The sequence below is a fragment of the Mauremys mutica genome, chromosome 3 (genome assembly GCF_020497125.1).
Source record: "Mauremys mutica isolate MM-2020 ecotype Southern chromosome 3, ASM2049712v1, whole genome shotgun sequence".
In the NCBI taxonomy this organism is placed as follows: Eukaryota; Metazoa; Chordata; order Testudines; family Geoemydidae; genus Mauremys; species Mauremys mutica.
In genome coordinates this window covers 23,611,163-23,629,841 of record NC_059074.1, presented here as the reverse complement: position 1 = coordinate 23,629,841, position 18,679 = coordinate 23,611,163, and the positions used below count along the sequence as shown (strand labels likewise).

At 40.7% G+C, this 18,679-nt stretch overlaps 1 protein-coding gene across 9 annotated transcripts in view; it reads right to left on the bottom strand.

Moving 5' to 3' along the window:
- PUM2 (pumilio RNA binding family member 2) overlaps positions 1-18,679 on the bottom strand; it is a 123,728-nt gene that overhangs the window by 39,554 nt on the left and 65,495 nt on the right. For 7 of the 9 annotated variants that reach the window (XM_045009701.1, XM_045009709.1, XM_045009704.1 and 4 more), the window contains 3 exons: positions 12,356-12,481; positions 10,010-10,146; positions 7,016-7,154 (listed from right to left, as the gene is read on the bottom strand). In XM_045009701.1, coding sequence (XP_044865636.1) covers positions 7,016-7,154; positions 10,010-10,146; positions 12,356-12,481 — 402 coding nt within the window. The remainder of the gene's footprint in view (positions 1-7,015; positions 7,155-10,009; positions 10,147-12,355; positions 12,482-18,679) is intronic. The other 2 variants (XM_045009702.1, XM_045009703.1) reach the window with 1 other exon arrangement.

Genomic DNA, 18,679 nt, shown 5'->3' with positions numbered 1-18,679 from the left:
AATGAGGAGAGAAGATGCTAACAGAAATAAAATTATCAGATATGAAATTTCTCGTTCTGTTGCATGACTTCTCTTCTCAATTCATCATGAATGGGAAGTAGTGAGCTGTGAATCACAAAAGCATGTGAGCACGAGAGAGGTTTTATTATTATAAAGTAGAGTAGGCAGAAAAGTAAGTTATCCACAAGAGCTCTGTAATTTAAGGAATTATGTGGGAGTGAACCCTGTAGCTTTTGCCTACCAAAGAATCCATCTGCAGAGCAATGGAAACTGACTTTTTGCAAATCTTCCTTGGATGAGGCTCAAATTCTCCCTCAAATACACAGGCACACTGAACCACTAGGAACGTCATAAAAGGAACCTCAATTCTTATTCTACAAATAGTTTCCCAGATGCCTAGCATGCCAAACGGTGCAGTATTTTAACATCTTGCCTGGAAATAACTTTGAGGCTCTAAGGCACTGGCATTTTGGATGGAATGAGATGAACAGGGTACAGTTGGCGAGTGTACTTCTCATGCTTGAGAGGTATCTTTAGAGTGCTGGGAAAGCCATATTTCCAGTCTGAACTTGTCTAGCTTCAACTTTCAGCCATTGGATTGTGTTATTAAAACAGGGGAATCTCAAGTAGGAGTAGAGAGGTTATTCTACCTCTGTATGTGGCATGGTGCAACCATGGCAGGAATACTGTGTCTACTTCTGGTGTCCACAATTCTAGAAAGATGTTGACAAATCAGAGAAGAGCCGCGAGAATGATTAAAAGGATTAGAAAACCTGCCTTATAAATGACAGACTCAAGGAGCTCAATCTATTTAGTTTAACAAAGAGAAGATTAAGGAGTGACATGATTACAATCTATAAGTACCTACATGGGGAACAAATATTTAATAACGGGCTCTCAAATCTAGCAGACAAAGAGATAATATGATCCAAGGCTGGAACTTAGACAAATTCATACTGGAAATAAGGCAGAAATTTTTAACGGTGAGAGTGATGAACCACTGGGAACAATTTACCAAGGGTCACTGACAATTTTTAAACCAAGATTGGATGTTATTCTAAAAGATATGAGAAGTTGTATGGCCAGGCAAGGTGATCACAGGGGTCCCTTCTGGCCTTGGAATCTATGAATCTAGTTTAGCTGAGATCACCAGAACTTTGTGATTACATTCATTTGTAGCATTTAGTGGCCAGGGCCCCATTGTGCTAGGTACAGTGCTAACAAAAAGATAAAGCTCTTTTGGGCAGAAACTGTTTTCCCCTCGTACCAGAAACATGATTTGACCAGATCAACAAGTAAAGTTTCCTGCTTGAGTTCTGCCTGGATATCAAAATGTCAATACAGCTAATGGAGAATCCTGGCTTTGAAAAGGTCTGGTCTCGTCTGTAAGTGGAAGGTTCCTTGGCTGTCTATCAAGTCCAAAGTGCCTTCTGAGTCAGTAGAGGACTGGAGGAGGATTTCAACTCTTCCTTTTCTTTCTGTATCTTTTATGCGAATATTTTTGAAAGGTAGTAGATTCTTCTCTGTTCAGGACATTATTTCCATTGCCATTAAGAAGTTATGACCTTTAGTTAATCTCTAATTTTGGAAGGGATATAAACATTCTTCCTTCAATCATAAGCCAGCCTCTAAGCGGAGACAAAAGAAATTTTCCCTTTGATTACCAGAACTGCCCAGCAGGTGATTTTCTGCACCTTTTTTGAAGCAGTTGGTACTGGCCACTGTCAGACAACATAGTAGATTTGATGGACACTAGTCCCATAATGAAAGTTGGTTGTCTGTCAATATATTGTTTGTATTTATCTGCCCACGAAGGGACATCCAGATGTGATGGGGGAAATGACACCTAATTCTGCATCATATCAGGTGCATGGGGTTCCTTTTTATCAGAAGGAATTTCTGGAAGCGCATTTTGAGAAATCCGACTTTGGGGATAAAACTCATGCAACCCTAGCCATTGGCGATACTTGGCTATGGATGACCGCTGTCAAAAAAAGACTGGTAAAATGAAGTTTGGGATCTTTGAAAAACTTTACCATGGTGGTAAAATTAGGGCCAGAGCCATGCCTATTTTGACCCTGTAGGTGCACAATTCTCTGCACTGGGTTTAAAAAGATCTTGATTTGGAATTTACAGGTCTGAATCTTTCCAGCAACTGGCAAATGATGAATATGTCTGTTTCTCTTGACAGGGCATGTTGTTCAAGAATGGGTGTGCATTCATCAAGTACAATCTGAGCTTTGCTGTGACTTACAGCTAGACTGGGTGTAGGAAATAAATCCAAGATTTGTACATGAACTGGACACACACAAATGTTCCTTTTGTCTTTGTCATGCTGAAGATTGTTGATTTGAAAATAAATGTATCTAAATTTCCTTGGAAGCTGTTGCTCCAGATTCTTCCTTCTACTAGGGAAATAGTGCCTTCTTGTAAAGCCTTGGCAATGACAGTGGCCAATAGATTGCTATGCTGGCTTTGATAGCAAGGATTGAGGTCTCACTGCAAACTCGGCTACTAATTTCTCTGATGTTTTCCCAAACAGTTCCTCACCTGTAGGTTTGGATGCACAAAAATATGTTTAAGATGACAGCTATTCATGGATAATTGCTTGCTATTCATGAGTGTAGCACTGCTTCCAAGCTCATCTTTTGAAAGCAGCACTGACCATGTAGTCACTACACTAAATTAGGAGCCACTTGCTTGTCATCAAGTAGGTTTCTTTACTAAGCACAGGAAATGCTTTTGATTTGAATGGCTGTGGCTTTGAAATTGATGTGATGTGTCCTCATTCTTATGGTCTGTGGAACCTTTCTGAAGGAATTCTCCATCAGAAGGTGTAACTATGGTGGGGCTACTGCTATTCCAACCAGTAGGGTCTCCTAAAACTTAGGAAATGTCTAAGTTTTTATGCAGTATTTTTTAGTTTAGTTTGGTTTTAATAAGTCTTTATTTGACTTTATGTCTTTAGAGATGTCCTCAGGAATGAATTCCTTGCCAAACCACTGGCATCCTATCCTGGAAGAGTCTGGCTGGGGGGAGGCAGTGGCGAAAGAGGGGAGGAAGAGGGCAGAGGAAAGAGAGGAGAGGCAGGCAGGAAAGAAGCATGCACGCGTGTGTATGCAGAGGGCATTTCCCTAGGCTGTTTACCGGTGAGAAGTAGCATACTTTCATGCTGGCCTGGGGACAACCCAATCAAGGACAAATACCTTGATTGTGGGAGTGGCCTGACAGATGTCACTGGGAGCCTGAAAGGATGCCTGCTTACTCCCCCAGCTGCCTAATGCCCATATTAATATTTTAGTAATTCTCCAATACCATTCAGAACTTCATTCAGTAACTAAGCCCTGGTCTATACTACGGAGTTAGGTCGAATTTAGCCATGTTAGGTCCATTTTATAATGAATGTGTCTACACAACCAACCCAGTTCTGTCGATCTAAAGGGCTCTTAAAATTGACTTCTGTACTCCTCCCCGCCAAGGGGAGTAGCACTAAAATTGCTTGCTGGGTCGAATTTGGGATAGTGCAGTCTCCCCCTTACTCTCTCAGATATTTTGAAGCACACAGCAAACAATAACAATGGGAATATTGGTTGCGCTGAGGTCTAACCAAGTAAGCAAACAGCATCAGTGGGCTTTTAAATGTCCAAAGGCACATTCTACTACCATTCTGCACTTGCTCAGCCTGTAGTTGAACTGCTTCCTACTACTGTCCAGGCTGCCTGTGTATGGCTTCATGAGCCATGGGAGCAAAGGGCAGGCTGGGTCCCCAAGGATAACTATTGGCATTTCAACATCCCCCACAGTAATTTTCTGGTCTGGGAAGTAAGTCCCTTCTTGCAGCTGTTCAAACAGCCCAGAGTTCCTAAAGATGCGAGTGTCATGCACCTTTCCTGGCCATCCCACATTGATGTTGGTGAAACGTCCCTTGTGATCCACCAATGCTTGCAGTACCATTGAGAAGTACCCCTTGCAGTTTACGTACTGGTTGGCAAGGTGGTCTGGTGCCAAGACAGGGATATGCGTTCCGTCTATTGCCTCACCACAGTTTGGGAAATCCATTGCAGCAAAGCCATCCACTATGACCTGCACATTTCTCAGAGTCACTACCCCTGATAGCAGAATGTCAGTGATTGCATTGGCTACTTGAATTACAGCAGTCCCCACAGTAGATTTGCCCACTCCAAATTGCTGCCGGTCAGTTGGGAATCAATCAGGCGTTGCAAGCTTCCACAGGGCTATCGCCACTCGCTTCTCAACTGTCAGGGCAGCTCTCATCTTGGTATTCCTGCGCTTCAAGGTGGGGGAAAGCAACTCAGAGTTCCAGGAAAGTGGCCTCATGCATGCGAAAGTTTTGCAACCACTGGGAATCATCCCAGACCTGCAGCACTATTCAGTCCCACCAGTCTGTGCTTGTTTGCCAGGCCCAGAATCAGCATTCCACTGTATCAACCAGCCCCACTGCCACCATGATGTCCCAATTGCCACATCCCGTGCTTTCAGGAACGTATGTGTCCATGTCCTCCTCACAATCGTCCTCGTGCTGCCATTTCTTCTTGAAGCAGAGAGGCACTCACCAGAAGGCTCATTCAGACCGCAACAGCTGCCAGCAGCTCCATCCTGCTCCTCAGCCCTGTCCCCCCTCCTTCGTGTTGTGGAAATGGAGTACTTGTGCAGGGGGGACGATACCCTGACATCAGCACCCCTCCTTCCCCCTCGGCTCTGCACAACAAGACAGGTCCCAGGATCAGCTGGCCAGGGGCTCCAAGGCAGAGGGCAGGAGCAATGCTTCTGCACAGCAGCGGGGGGAGGGGCACCTGAACACATCGCCGGATGTACATGGCTCTGCTAATCAAGTGTGCCAAGTGCGTGGCACTTGATTGACTATTGGTCTGCCGCACAGTTTAAAGGGAACATTGCTTCCCAGTGTAGACCAGGCCCAGAGAGGGAAACTTATGGGACTTATCAACATAGAGGACATCTAGACAGTGGCCCAGCACAGACAGGAACGGTGAAGCCTTGTTTGTGCCCTAAGTGACGTCTGACAGTGGGGGAAGAATCCAGGTTCATGATGGTGTGGCTGCATGGGGAATGTAACCTTCATGTACCTCTGTTCTGGTCACAGACTGCTTGATGTGCAGCTTATGCTTTAATGTGGAGGCAGCCTATAGAGCGGGGAAGAGAGACCCCTTCCTGCCTGAGCACCATGCCCTGTCAGAGAGTGAGGGTCTATTGTCTAAAAACCAGAAAGATGCAATTCTCATTAAACTTGTGGTTGAGGCATAGCTTTAAAAGGAGTGACGGGCTGCATGCTGCAGCGAAGCCGAGGGTGGCGCTAGTTAGCCTTCTCCACAGCACTGTAAATGCAACTTTGTGACAAGAGCTCCAGCAAAGACTTCCTCAGCATGGAAAGGCAAAGGAGAAGGGGTTTAAACCCTGACTTTTATCCCACCTAAAATGTGACTTGTTATATTAAGAAGGGGATGATTTTTTGTTTTTTGGAACCCGAAGTCTCTGGAGTTTGCCAGGCTCACAACTGATCAGGCTGTGAGGAGTTCTCTCTGTGGGGATTCACATGCTCCTGTTTGAACCTCCCACAGTCGGGAAGCAGCTTCTGGCAGGGGTCGAAGCCCTACATGCCAGTCCCTCTCAACACCCACGTCCTGGAAGAGCATAAGGGTCAGTGGCTTGTGACAGCAGGGCACAAGCTGCCCTTTGAGGCTCCTGAAAAGCTGCTTATAGCACTTCTAACTTGGCTCAATGCTTGCAGGGCATCATCGCTTGCTGTTATGAGGGGCAGCAGGACCCTGATTGAGAGGTGTTCTATCGAAGAACACAAAGGTTAGAGACTCAGTGCTCCAGTGATTCCTTACCTCAGGAGATGGAGAGAGCAGCTAGAAGCTGAAATGAAGTCACCACTACATGAAAATAAACAAATTGAAGTTATGAAGCAATCTGGCCAGGAGAAACTGAAAGGACAACCTGTTCGGCAGCTGGAGTTAAAAATATCTGGTGGTCTGAGCTGAAAGGGGGCTTAGTTCTGCAGCCTCCAAATTCCACAGGTGAGGGGCATCACCCCAATAATGATAAATGAGAGAGAAACCATGCAGCAGAAGTGAACTTGCTACTTCCATCAACTGAGGGTAGATGACAGCACTTTCTAAAATTAAACTAAGAAGAAAAAAAAGGAAAAACCTCAAACATGTTTGTACTGACATGAGGGCAAAGAGAATGGTTAAGTTGTTTTGGCTCATGCAGTTGTACCAAAGTTCCCAAACTGTCCAACAGCAGTTTTGATCTTTTACTGCAATGCATTGTGCATTTCATCAGGTACAAATAATGAGAATGCACTAGGATGAACATTTTCTCTAAATAAAAGCTATGATGCATATATTATTTCCCCGCGGAGAGTTTAAAGCTCTGGAGACTAAAGAAGTTTAGAATGTGCAGCTTTGTTTTAATTCTCTTGCAAGCCTCATAGGTACCAAAAAATGCAGTAGATCTATTTCAAATCCATTATCCTTTTCAGAGGTAATTAAGCAGTTTCCTTTTTTCTTCTATCATTTTAAATTCTCCATTTCAGTGTTGTTAAGAGTTATGTGGTACAAGTATAAAATTTATTATACAATAAATAATTCTTTTGGCATTAGCTGCAGTGACAATTCTGAGTTTTAAAGTGGTTAATAACAGAATTCCTTTGGAACTGCATATCTATGGGGCATTATCCATTTATAAGAGTTTTTAGATGTACTAAAAACTAAATACATTAACTGGAAAGACAAATATATTTAAAAATTATATAACAGCTAAAAACAAGTTGAAAGAAGACCTCTAGTATTTGAAAAACTGTGTCAAGATTTTACCCAAACTAAACAATCATAAAGTTGTACAGAGATGAACGCCAAATAGCCTATTACAAATATAACAGGATTTTAATATATAGTTAACTTTATTTCTAATAAAACCAATATTTCAGCTCAAACTGATTTTTAATTTCCTTAATCCATCAATTATATACCTGGCATGCCTGTAGCAAGACCCTGACCAAAAGCCAAAGCTGGATTTGCGGCCGCAGCTGCTGCAAGTGACTCTGCCTGTTGCCCTTGCTGACCCTGATTGGGAGTAAGAGGGCGCTGACTTGCTCCAGCACGCAGAACCTACAAAAGACCAATATGATACTATTTTCTTAAAAGCTGAGTACAAAATCAATTATATGCTATAAAAGGTCTAGGACAACTGGTTTGTGTATTTAATGCTTTTTAGCTCTGAATTTAATATTCTGAATACCCCATTTTAATGATTTCAAGCACATAAACATGTAAAAGTGTAACAGGTATAGACTACTCTGCTGAAAGTACTGTAGCACAAGAGACCTAGGTTCAAGGATTGCCTTGGGTCTTTTTGCTAGCCAGCACAACAGACATTGAGTATATTTTAGAAATGGTAATGATTCTAGAGGAAAGTAAAATTTTAAAAAGTCCTCCTAAAAGCTGATCTATAAACACATCTGAGAATCCAATTTATTAACTGAAAACCGATCCTTACCTGACAAACACAATATATTAAAAATAAATAAATAAAATTCTTTACCCTCACATTCCGTCAATTGAAAATTTTTATTCCTGAACATTCCATAACTTGAAGGAACTTATCTTATGCTTTGAAAATTTACCAATTGTAGTTTGTAAATACTTACCTAACCTATCCCCGCCACCAACACTCAAAACATATCCCTTATCATTATCCAATCTTCTGGAGGTTGATAAGTGAACTAGATTTTGTTTCAGGTTTTTAACTCCTCTACCCAGTTATGACAAATATGTTTTATATCTTGTCACCTATTTGACAAACAGTCCTTTTTCCACACACAAATTTGGAAAGAAAAATGCAGTTTAGCTAGTCTTACACCTATGCATTCCTGCACAAATATCTGGCATGAAAATTATTTATAGGTTAAATCAGTTGTTCCCAAACTTTTTAGTTAGGCAACCCACCAACTGCATTTTGACTTTTTTGGGGACCCGCCATTTATTTGTTTATATATATAATTTATTTACACACACACACAGACACACACACTGCATGCTAGAAGCTGTCATAGAGGGCTGTGGAGCACCATTTTAACTGGGGAGGCCCTCCTACCCTCCCAGCCCTTCAACCCCCTAATCCCCCTCTTCTCCACTCCCCTCCCCCACCAGCCCAGTCCCCAAGCTCCCTGCTCGACTAATCCCCCCCTTACCCCCTAGCCCCTTTGCTCTCACTCTTGAAGCCCTGCCTGTCCCTGCAGCACCAGCCAGCCCCTCTCCCACAAGCTGCTGACTGTCCATTTGCTGGCTCTGGCCACTTCCTCCATGCTGCTGCTACTGCCTGGGACCTGTTCCCTGCGCTGCTGCCCCAGATTAGCGGAAGAGAGTGTGCAGAGGTAGAGCACTTATGGCAGACATGCCAGAGTGGGGAAGGTGGTGTGAGGGGGCTTAAGGTGTCTGAAAATCACTGGTGACCCACCTAGACCCTTCCTGGGACCCACTATTTGGGAAACACAGAATTAGATATTCATTCAACAGGTGAGAAAAAATTCTGCAAGGAAGAGACGCTATTCAGCTATCAACACAGTTCATCAATGACAAGTAACGACTAGCAACTGCTTTAAAAGATCCAGTTATATAGGCTTCTAAGGTGAGGGTGCTATTTTGGAATTTGAGAGAATGGAAATTCAATAAAAGAAATTCCTAGTAAATTATATATTGATTAATGATGGCATTGAATGTTTTGTTGTTTTGAGGAAAGGATACTTTTTATTATCAGATATATATCCTATATAAGATTTATTTTTGTCTTTAGGAAACATTTTTGTAATGGCTTCAAGCATTTCATCACAAATGCCCTTACACCATGAATGGGATTTTAAAAAACATTAATAAAAACAAATCTTATAAAAATGAAGCAATCTAGAGTTTAAGATGAATGGAATTAAAGTAGTAAAAATATCATTTCAATAAATAAAATGGTGAGATTAATTTTAGTGATATATTTTAGTACTATAGTTTCTTCTTGATTTGTCAAAGCAAAAATAACCCATGGCAGGACCCGTCATCAGAGCACATTATCTTTCTGTTATAGAGCAACGCACATGGAAAAACTACTGATTATTTTTCAAAATTAGAGAGAACCCCTCCAACAATATACTATGTTCCAATAGGTGGAAAACTACTAGCGCTACTACAGCACAACTGCAGCACTGTAAGAAAGAATTTCAAGAGGATGTGGCAGTCTTTATCCTCTTTTTTTTTCTTGCTGTTGACTGTTAAAATCATTTTAAACTTTATATGAATGTTTGTGAGATTATTCATGCAGCATTAGTTACAAAGGGCTTGTCTACACTTGAAATACTACAGCAACACAGCTGCTATGCCACTGTAGTGCTTCAGTGCAGATCCTCCCTATGCTGACAAGAGGGTTTTTCTTGTCAGGGTAGTAATCCACCTCCCTTACAGACAGTACCTTTGACCTAGTGCTGTCTACACTGGGGTTACGTTGGCTTAATTACGCCACCCAGGGTGTGGATTTTTCACATCCCTTAGACACATAGCTGGGTCGACCTAACTTTTTTTAGTGTAGATTAGACCTGAGCATTACAACCCATCTTCAATTAAGTTATCGCAACCCAGACAAAAGCAGCAATTTTTAATATAGTCTTTTTAATTAGGATTGCAACAATAGCCAAATAAGAACATAAATAAAGATTAATTATGCTGCAGGTAAAGCTAAAAAGATTTTGATATAATTGGTAATATTAATGAATTTAAGAAATGAGAACTAGTCAAATACTAACCAAAACTTTTGGTGTACAGAATGTTGAAAAGCACAAGAGAAAGTCTGAAGAGTGACATGCAATTTTTGTTTACAATTCCAGCTGAATTTTCTTTTGAAACTGATATTTTGAAGTGGAAAACCTTATACAAATGTTAGTTTTTAAAAAATACAGTTCCTCTGCATGAAGATTGTACTCTACCTGTTGCTGTCCTTGTGCTTGTGATGCTGCCTGTTGATTTGCTGTGGTGTTTGCAGCTGTAGCTTGCTGCTGAAATAAATTGGCTGGATATACCCCCCATGGAACTCCATAATACTGAGGAGGGACCACTGCCGGACCTAACAAAACACATTCTTTTCAGTTTACTGTTGTTCATCAAAATTATTATTATTCATATTGCAATAGCTCCTATAAACCTTGATTGGGATTTTCATTCTACTGTGCTAATTGCTTGAATGACCATCACACAGAAGACATCATTATCCCCAACACAAATTAATCTACTTTCAATTTTACAAAGAGAACTTGCATTATAATTGTCAAGTGCTCTTAAATAAATGTTAGCAAAACCAGATTTGTATCTATTTTAAAAGATACATTTGATTCAATTGATGAGCTTCATTTTAACCCCCCTTTTCTGGTTTGAAACAATAACAGAAGAACATAAAGGCTGATATCCTTAGAAAAACAGCAACTACTAGGTATATGAAAAATATCAAATCACTGTTTCTGTTCTTTGAATGCCACCATTTAGTTAGACAGTCAACCCTGAGTCCAAGTTTTACGCATATAACTAATAACTCTCATAACAATTCAAAGTTGTTCAACTGCTTTACCAGAAGGTAGTTTACACTCAACTCTTGATTAGGGATAGCAGTAATTACTTTCTGGACACACTTTATATTGAAGTTACTTCTAAAAATAGTTTATAAAAGGTTAAGAAATGATTAACCATTTATTAAAATATCTGTTAATCAATTGTTCTAGAATGAACTCTAAAACAGGTGAACTACCATCATGGCTTATGGCCATCTACAGCACTGTCTACTGATGTGCTCTTAATCATCTATAACCCATACTTTCTATTCTAATCTATAACATGCTTTTAACATCTATTAATTGGTTATAAACCATTTACAAAGCATAACCCTACTCTGCAGGGATGGGGATTGAGAAAAATTACTCATTTTGAGGTCAAATTCGGTTGTTTCCACTGGAAGGAATTTTTGATAAAGCTTGTGAAAGTTGGATGAATCACTTTGCAAATTGAAGCTACTACCACCAAAATTAAAGTGCCCATGTTCCTGGTCTATTGGTGTTGAACAGATCAAAAGGAAACATTCCATTTATGAACTCCTCAGTCCCCAATTAGTTTGTTAAGTAGGAGTTCTGTTGTAAATGTATATGAAGATCACTACAATCCAAACAGATACATGTACGTGGTCAAACAATTTCTGGGAGTGGGACACAAGAGGATTCACACCCTAACAATAAATACCTTTCTAGTAGACTCTTGTAAAGTTAGAAACACTTACATAATATTCAGTAGTCAAAGCACGCTCAGTCAGTTTTATCACACGTTAACAAATCACGTCAGATTCCACAGGATAAACCCAGCCTATCCTGCCTAAACCAAAGAGCTTCCCACAGCAACTTTCTTGGCCTTTTTTCTTCAACACTCCTGATTCCCCACTTCCTCATTCTGTATCCCTTTTCTCTTCTGCAAATACAGCCTTGAGATTTTCCTTTGACACAAACACGCTAGATCACATCCTTCAAACTGGGCTGAGATACTGGTTTAGTTTTCTAAGCCCTAAATTTCCAGTCTACTTGCGATATTAAAAAAAAAAAAAAAAAAACTTAGCAGTGAAAGGGTCTAACCATCATTTCTAGTCACCTTGCTCATCAAATGCCACAGTTCTCATGTATTGTGTGCATATTTTACATTCCTTTCCACCTCCATTACTGGGAGACAACAAACTTAAAATCTAAATCACTTTCCAAAATGCCAGAAGCAGTTCCAAATACTACATTTGCCCTGAGTACTCTGCAATATTTGTGGTTTTACATCATTCCTTCCGATTTAAAAGGTATTTTTTCCACTTCCAGTTGCTGTGTGAAAGACCCATGCAAACAGGGAACACACTGTCTACTGGATAGGGTACTAGATAGAGACTCAAAAAACATGATTTTCTAATCTCAGTTCCATCAATGACCTGTTGAGTCACCTTGGAAATACACTTAACAGCTATGGGATCTCAGTTTTTCCATTTTAAAAAAAGGAACAATATTTAATCTTTTTCTATCATTTTCAGATAAAATATTAATAAAAAATCTTCTAGACAGAGCAATCTTTGATATTATTTGCAACAATTGAGAGTACAAAATATTCAGAAAGAAGGGCAGTTTATTAAGTGGATTATGTCCTCTTAATTATTCATAGAAAAAATCTTCAGAACTACAAATATTGATTTATCTCCAAATCCAATAATTTTCTCAAAGAAAATCAGTAAGTTATAATAAAAATTGAGAAAAAAAATGTGTTACCTGCTAGTGTTGCTGCTGCAGCTAACCCTGCTGCAGTATATGGGTCAGTACCTGGAGGAGCAGCACTGATAATGTACGGGTTTGGCACAAAAGCAGCTGGAGCCAAGCCTGCTGAGAACACCCCTGCTATATTAACAAACAAAGATTTAATTGTAGCAGATAGATCCAACATACATTATTGCACATTTAATCAATGTGATCACAAGTTATACCTCTATTAAAACAAGTACTGCATGTACTCTTCTTGATTTTTTTTTTTTGAAGTGAAGACAAAGTAGCAGAAAAATCATTACTTTCATTTTTTCTAACCACAAAATCTCTGCCCTAACCCCATTCAGTTAGGTCACATGAGGGCAGACAACTAAATATTGACAAATTTTATAAGTGCTTATATGCAAATACAAGAAGTCTAAATGCTAAGATGGGTGAACTTGAGTGCCTGCTATTAAATGAGGCTATTGATATAATAAGCATCAGATAAATCTGGTGGAACAATGATAATTAAGGCTACGTTTTAGTCACTAGTATATTTAGTAAAAGTCATGGACAGGTCATGGGCAGTAAACAAAAATTCACAACCCATGACCTGTCCATAACTTGTGTACTATATAGCCAACTAAATGTTGGGTGGAGAGGGAGCGCAGGGGTGCCCCAATTAAGCAGGCCAAAAATATTTTGAAGTGCAACTAGCAAAAGACAAAAAAAAATGTTGCTGTTAGTTTTTGTAAGTACATCAGAAGCTGGAAGCCTGTGAAACAATCAGTGATGATGGAGATGCTAAGGGAGCACTCAAAGAAGACAAGACCATTGCAAAGAAACTAAATTAATTCTTTGTATCGGTCTTCACTGCAGAAGATGAGAGAGAGATTCCCACATGCGAGTTATTCTTTTAGGTGATAAATCTGAGAAACTGTTCCAGATTGAGGTATGCAATATACGTGTGACTGTCAGTCCCAAAACATTAGAGAGACAAAGGTGGGTGAGATAGTATCTTTTATTGGTCTAACTTCTGCTGGTGAGAGAGAAGCTTTCGAGCCACACAGAGCTCTTCTTCAGGTCTGCTTTCAAAAGACAAGGCTGGGAGCTTAAACTTATTACTCTGCTAGACACCATGATTTTTTAATAACGAATTTAAGCTCCCTGGATCATCTTTTGAAAGCAGACCTGAAGAAGTGCACTGTGTGGATAGAAAGTTTGTCTCTCTCAGCAACAGAACTTGGCCCAATTAGAGATTTTATCTCACCCACCTTGTTTCCCAGACTGAGGTGTTAATAGAAGAGATTTTGGAACAAAATGATTAATTTATCAGTAATAAGTCACCAGGACCAGATGATATTCACCCAACAGTTTCAAAGGAACTCAGACATGAAACTGCAGAACTACTAACTGTGGTATGTAACCTATCATTTAAATCAACCTCTGTATCAGATGACTGGAGGATAGCTAATATGATCCTGATATTTTAAAATAGCTCCAGAGGCGATCCTGGCATTACAGGACGGTAAGCTTAACTTCAGTACCAGGCAAACTGGCTGAAACTACAGTAAAGAACAGAATTATCAGACACATAGATCAAACACATTTTGTTGAGAAAGGCTTTTGTAAAGGGAAATCATGCCTCATCCATCTATTAGAATTCTTTGAAGAGGTCAACAAACATATGGACAATGTTGACCCAGTGGATATAATGTACTGGCACTTTCAGAAAGCCTTTGGCCATGTCCCTTACTAAAGGCTCTTAAACACAGTAAGCAATCATGGGATAAGAGAGAAGGTCCTCTCATGGATCAGTAACTGGTTAAAATATAGGAAACAAAGCGTAGGAATAAACGGTTAGTTTTCACAGTGGAGAAAGGTAAATAGCGCAGTCCCCCAAGGATCTGTATTAGGACCAGTCCTGTTCAACATATTCATAAATGATCTGGAAAAAGGGGTGAAAAGTGAGATGGCAAAGTTTGCAGACAATTCAGTATTACTCAACATAGTTAAGTTCAAAGCTGACTGCAAAGAGTTACAAAGATCTCAGAAAAGCAGGTGAGCAGGCAAGAAAATAGCACATGAAATTCAATGTTGATAAAAGCACAGTAATGCACACAGGAAGACATAATCCCAGCTATATGTACAAAATGATGGGCTCTAAGTTAGCTGCTACCACTCAAGAAAGATCTTGGAGACATGGTGTACTCATCTGCTCATTTTGCAATGGTAGTCAACCAACAGAATATTAGGAATCATTAGGAAAAGGATAGATAACAAGACAGTGGCATTATGGTATTTTCTATATAAATCTATGGTATGCCCCTATCTTGAATACTGCATGCAGTTCTGGTTGTCCAATCTCAAAAAAGATATATTAGGATTTAGGGCTGTCAATCGCAGTTAACTCACGCAATTAACTCAAAAAAATTAATCACGATTAATCGAACTTACAACAATAGAATACCAATTGAAATTTATTAAATACTTTTGGATGTTTTTCTACATTTTCAATTGATTTAAATTACAACACAGAATACAAAGTGCACTGTGCTCACTTATATTATTTTTATTACAAATATATATACTGTAAAAATGATAAACAAAAGAAATATTTTTCAATTCACCTCATACAAGTACTGAATGCAATCTCTTTATCCAGAAAGAGAAACTTAAAAATGCAGATTTTTTTTATTTACATAACTGCCCTCGTAAAACTTTAGAGTCTATAAGTCCACTCAGTCCTACTTGTTATTCTGCCAATCGCTAAGACAAACAAGTTTGTTTACATTTATGGGAGATACCGCTGTCTGCTTCGTATTTACACTGTCACCTGAAAGTGAGAACAGGCGTTCACATGGCACTGTTGTAGCCAGCACTGCAAGGTATTTACGTGCCAGATATGCTAAAAATTCATATGCCCCATCATACTTCGGCCACCATTTCCAGAGGACATACTTCCACGCTGACGATGTTCATTAAAAAAATTATAATGCATCAATTGAATTTGTGACTGCACTCCTGGGGGGGAGAATTGTACGTCCCCTGCTCTGTTTTACCCGCAGTCTGCATATATTTCACGTTATTATAATTCATGAAATTCATTATAATTCATAAAATGTAATGTGGATAAAATGTAAAGTAATGCACATTGGAAAAAATAACCCCAACTATACGTACAACATGATGGGGGCTAATTTAGCTACAACGAGTCAGGAAAAAGATCTTGGAGTCATCGTGGATAGTTCTCTGAAGATGTCCATGCAGTGTACAGAGGCGGTCAAAAAAGCAAACATGATGTTAGGAATCATTAAAAAGGGGATAGAGAATAAGACTGAGAATATATTATTGCCCTTATATAAAACTATGGTACGCCCACATCTTGAATATTGCGTACAGATGTGGTCTCCTCATCTCAAAAAAGATATACTGGCATTAGAAAAGGTTCAGAGACGGGCAACTAAAATGATTAGGGGTTTGGAACAGGTCCCATATGAGAAGAGATTAAAGAGGCTAGGACTTATCAGCCTGGAAAAGAGGAGACTAAGGGGGGATATGATAGAGGTGTATAAAATCATGAGTGATGTGGAGAAAGTAAAAGTTATTTACTTGTTCCCATGAGAACTAGGGGTCACCAAATGAAATTAATGGGCAGCAGGTTTAAAACAAATAAAAGGAAGTTATTCACACAGCGCACAGTCAACTTATGGAACTCCTTGCCTGAGGAGGTTATGAAGACTAGGACTATAGGTTTAAAAGAGAACTGGATAAATTCATGGAGGTTAAGTCCATTAATGGCTATTAGCCAGAATGGGTAAGGAATGGAATCCCTAGCCTCTGTTTTTCAGAGAGTGGAGCTGGATGGCAGGAGAGAGATCACTTGATCATTACCTGTTAGGTCAGGGGTTGGCAACCTTTCAGAAGTGGTATGCCGAGTCTTCATTTATTCACTTTAATTTAAGGTTTCACGTGCCCGTAATACATTTTAATGTTTTTTAGAAGGTCGCTCTCTCTATAAGTCTATTATACCACTAAATTATTGTTGTATTGTAAAATAAACAAGGTTTTCAAAATGTTTAAGAAACTTCATTTAAAATTAAATTAGAATGTTGATCTTACGCCGCCGGCCTGCTCAGCCTGCTGCTGGTCTGGGGTCCCAGCCTTGCCAACATACAGTGGGTACCTACCTTCTCCCTGGTTCTGGCCCATTCTCTGCCTCTCTCTGCACTGAGCTGAGGGTGGGAGTGCACTGAGCACAGGGATGGGGGGTGAAGGGTCTGGCCAGGAGCTAGAATGAGGAAAGGGGCTTAGGGTTGGGGCAGGTTTGGGTGTGGGGCACTTACCTGGGCAGCTCCCATTTGGTGTGAGGGGTGCAGGTGGGAATGTGTGTGGGGAGGGGGGGCGTGCAGGAGCTCCCATTTGGTGCTCAGGGTGGGGTGGGGATGTGGGTGCAGGTGTCGGGGGGGGGGGGCTGGGTATGTGTGGGGGTGCCAGAGTCAGGGCTGGGGTTGTGGGGAGGGTGAAGGAGTCAAGCAGAGGGCTGGGTGTGTATGAGGGGGGTACAGGGCTCAGGGCAGGGGGTGTGTGCAGGGCTGCGGGGCTCAGCGCAGAGGGCTGGGGGGGGGTATGTGAGAGGGGGTCAGGGCAGGGGGCTGGAGGGGATATGCCCCTATTCCACTCCCCCACCCCTAAGGCCATGCCCCCGCTTCTTCTCTGTCTCCGCCAGGAGTAGTGAGCACGCTGACTCTTCCCGACCCCCTCCCTTGCAAGGACCATCAGCTAATCGGCCAGCAGAGAGGGAGGGATGGAGAGGCAGAGGAGGGGCAGGAACCCAGCACACTGCAGGAAGAGGCAGGGGAGCCGGCAGGACCAAGCTTTTGCCCTCGTGGGGGAGGGGGGGTGGAGGGGCAGCGGAGGGCGGAGAAGAGTGGGCTGGGCAGGATTTTTAATGGAGTCCCGGCAGGCAGCAGCGTGCCATTAAAAATCGGCTCACGTGCTGTCTTAGGCACGCGTGCCATAGGTTGCCCATCCGTGTTAGGTTCACTCCCTCTGGGGCACCTGGCATTGGCCACTGGCGATAGACAGGATACTGGACTAGACGGACCTTTGGTCTGACCCAGTATCGCCATTCTTATGTTATAGCAGTCTCGGATGATGACCCAGCACATGTTCATTTTAAGAACACTTTCACAGCAGATTTGACAAAACATAAAGAAGGTACCGATGCGAGATTTCTAAAAATAGCTACAGCGCTCAACCCAAGGTTTAAGTATCTAAACTGCTGTCCAAAATCTGAGAGGAACAAGGTTTGGAGCCTGCTTTTAGAAGCCTTAAAAGAGCAACACTCTGATGTGGAAACTACAGAACCCAAACCACCAAAAAAGAAAATCAACCTTCTGCTGGTGGCATCTGACTCAGATGATGAAAATGAACTTGTGTCAGTCCACACTGCTTTGGATCGTTATCAAGCAGAATCCATCATCAGCATGGAAGCATGTTCTCTGGAATGGTGGTTGAAGCATGAAGGGACATATAAATCTTTACCACACCTGGCATGTAAATATCCTTGCAATGCCAGCTACAACAGTGCCATGCAAATGCGTTCTCACTTTCAGGTGACATTGTAAACAAGAAGCAGGCAGCATTATCTCCTGCAAATTGTAACCAACCTTGTTTGTTTGAGTGACTGGCTGACCAAGAAGTAAGACTGAGTGGACTTGTAGGCTCAAAAGTTATACATTGTTTTATTTTTGAACGCAGTATTTTTTTTTCCTTTTTACATAATTCTACATTTGTAAGTTCAACTTTCATGATAAAGAGACTGCACTACAGTACTTGTATTAGGTGAATTGAAAAATAGTTTTTTGTTTTTTATGGTGCAAATATTTGTATAAAAAATAAATATAAAGTGAGCACTGTACACTTTGTATTCTGTGTTGTAACTGAAATTAATATATTTGAAAATGTAGTAAACATCCAAAAATATTTAAAATAAATGGTATTCTATTATTGTTTAATTGATCACGATTAATTATTTTAATTGCTTGACAGCCTTATTAGGATTAGAAAACATACAGAGAGGGCAACAAAAACGATCAGGGGTATGGAACAGATTCTCTATGAGGAGAGATTAAAAAGACTGGGACTATTCAGCTTGGAAAAGAGACAACACAGGGGGGATACGACAGAGGTCTATAAAATCATGAATGGTGTGGACAAAGTGAATAAACACAAGAACCAGGGGTCACCCAATGATTAATGGGCAGCAGGTTTAAAACAAACATAAGGAAGTACTTCTTCACACAATGCACAGTTGACTTTTGGAAGTCATTACCAGTGGATGTTGTG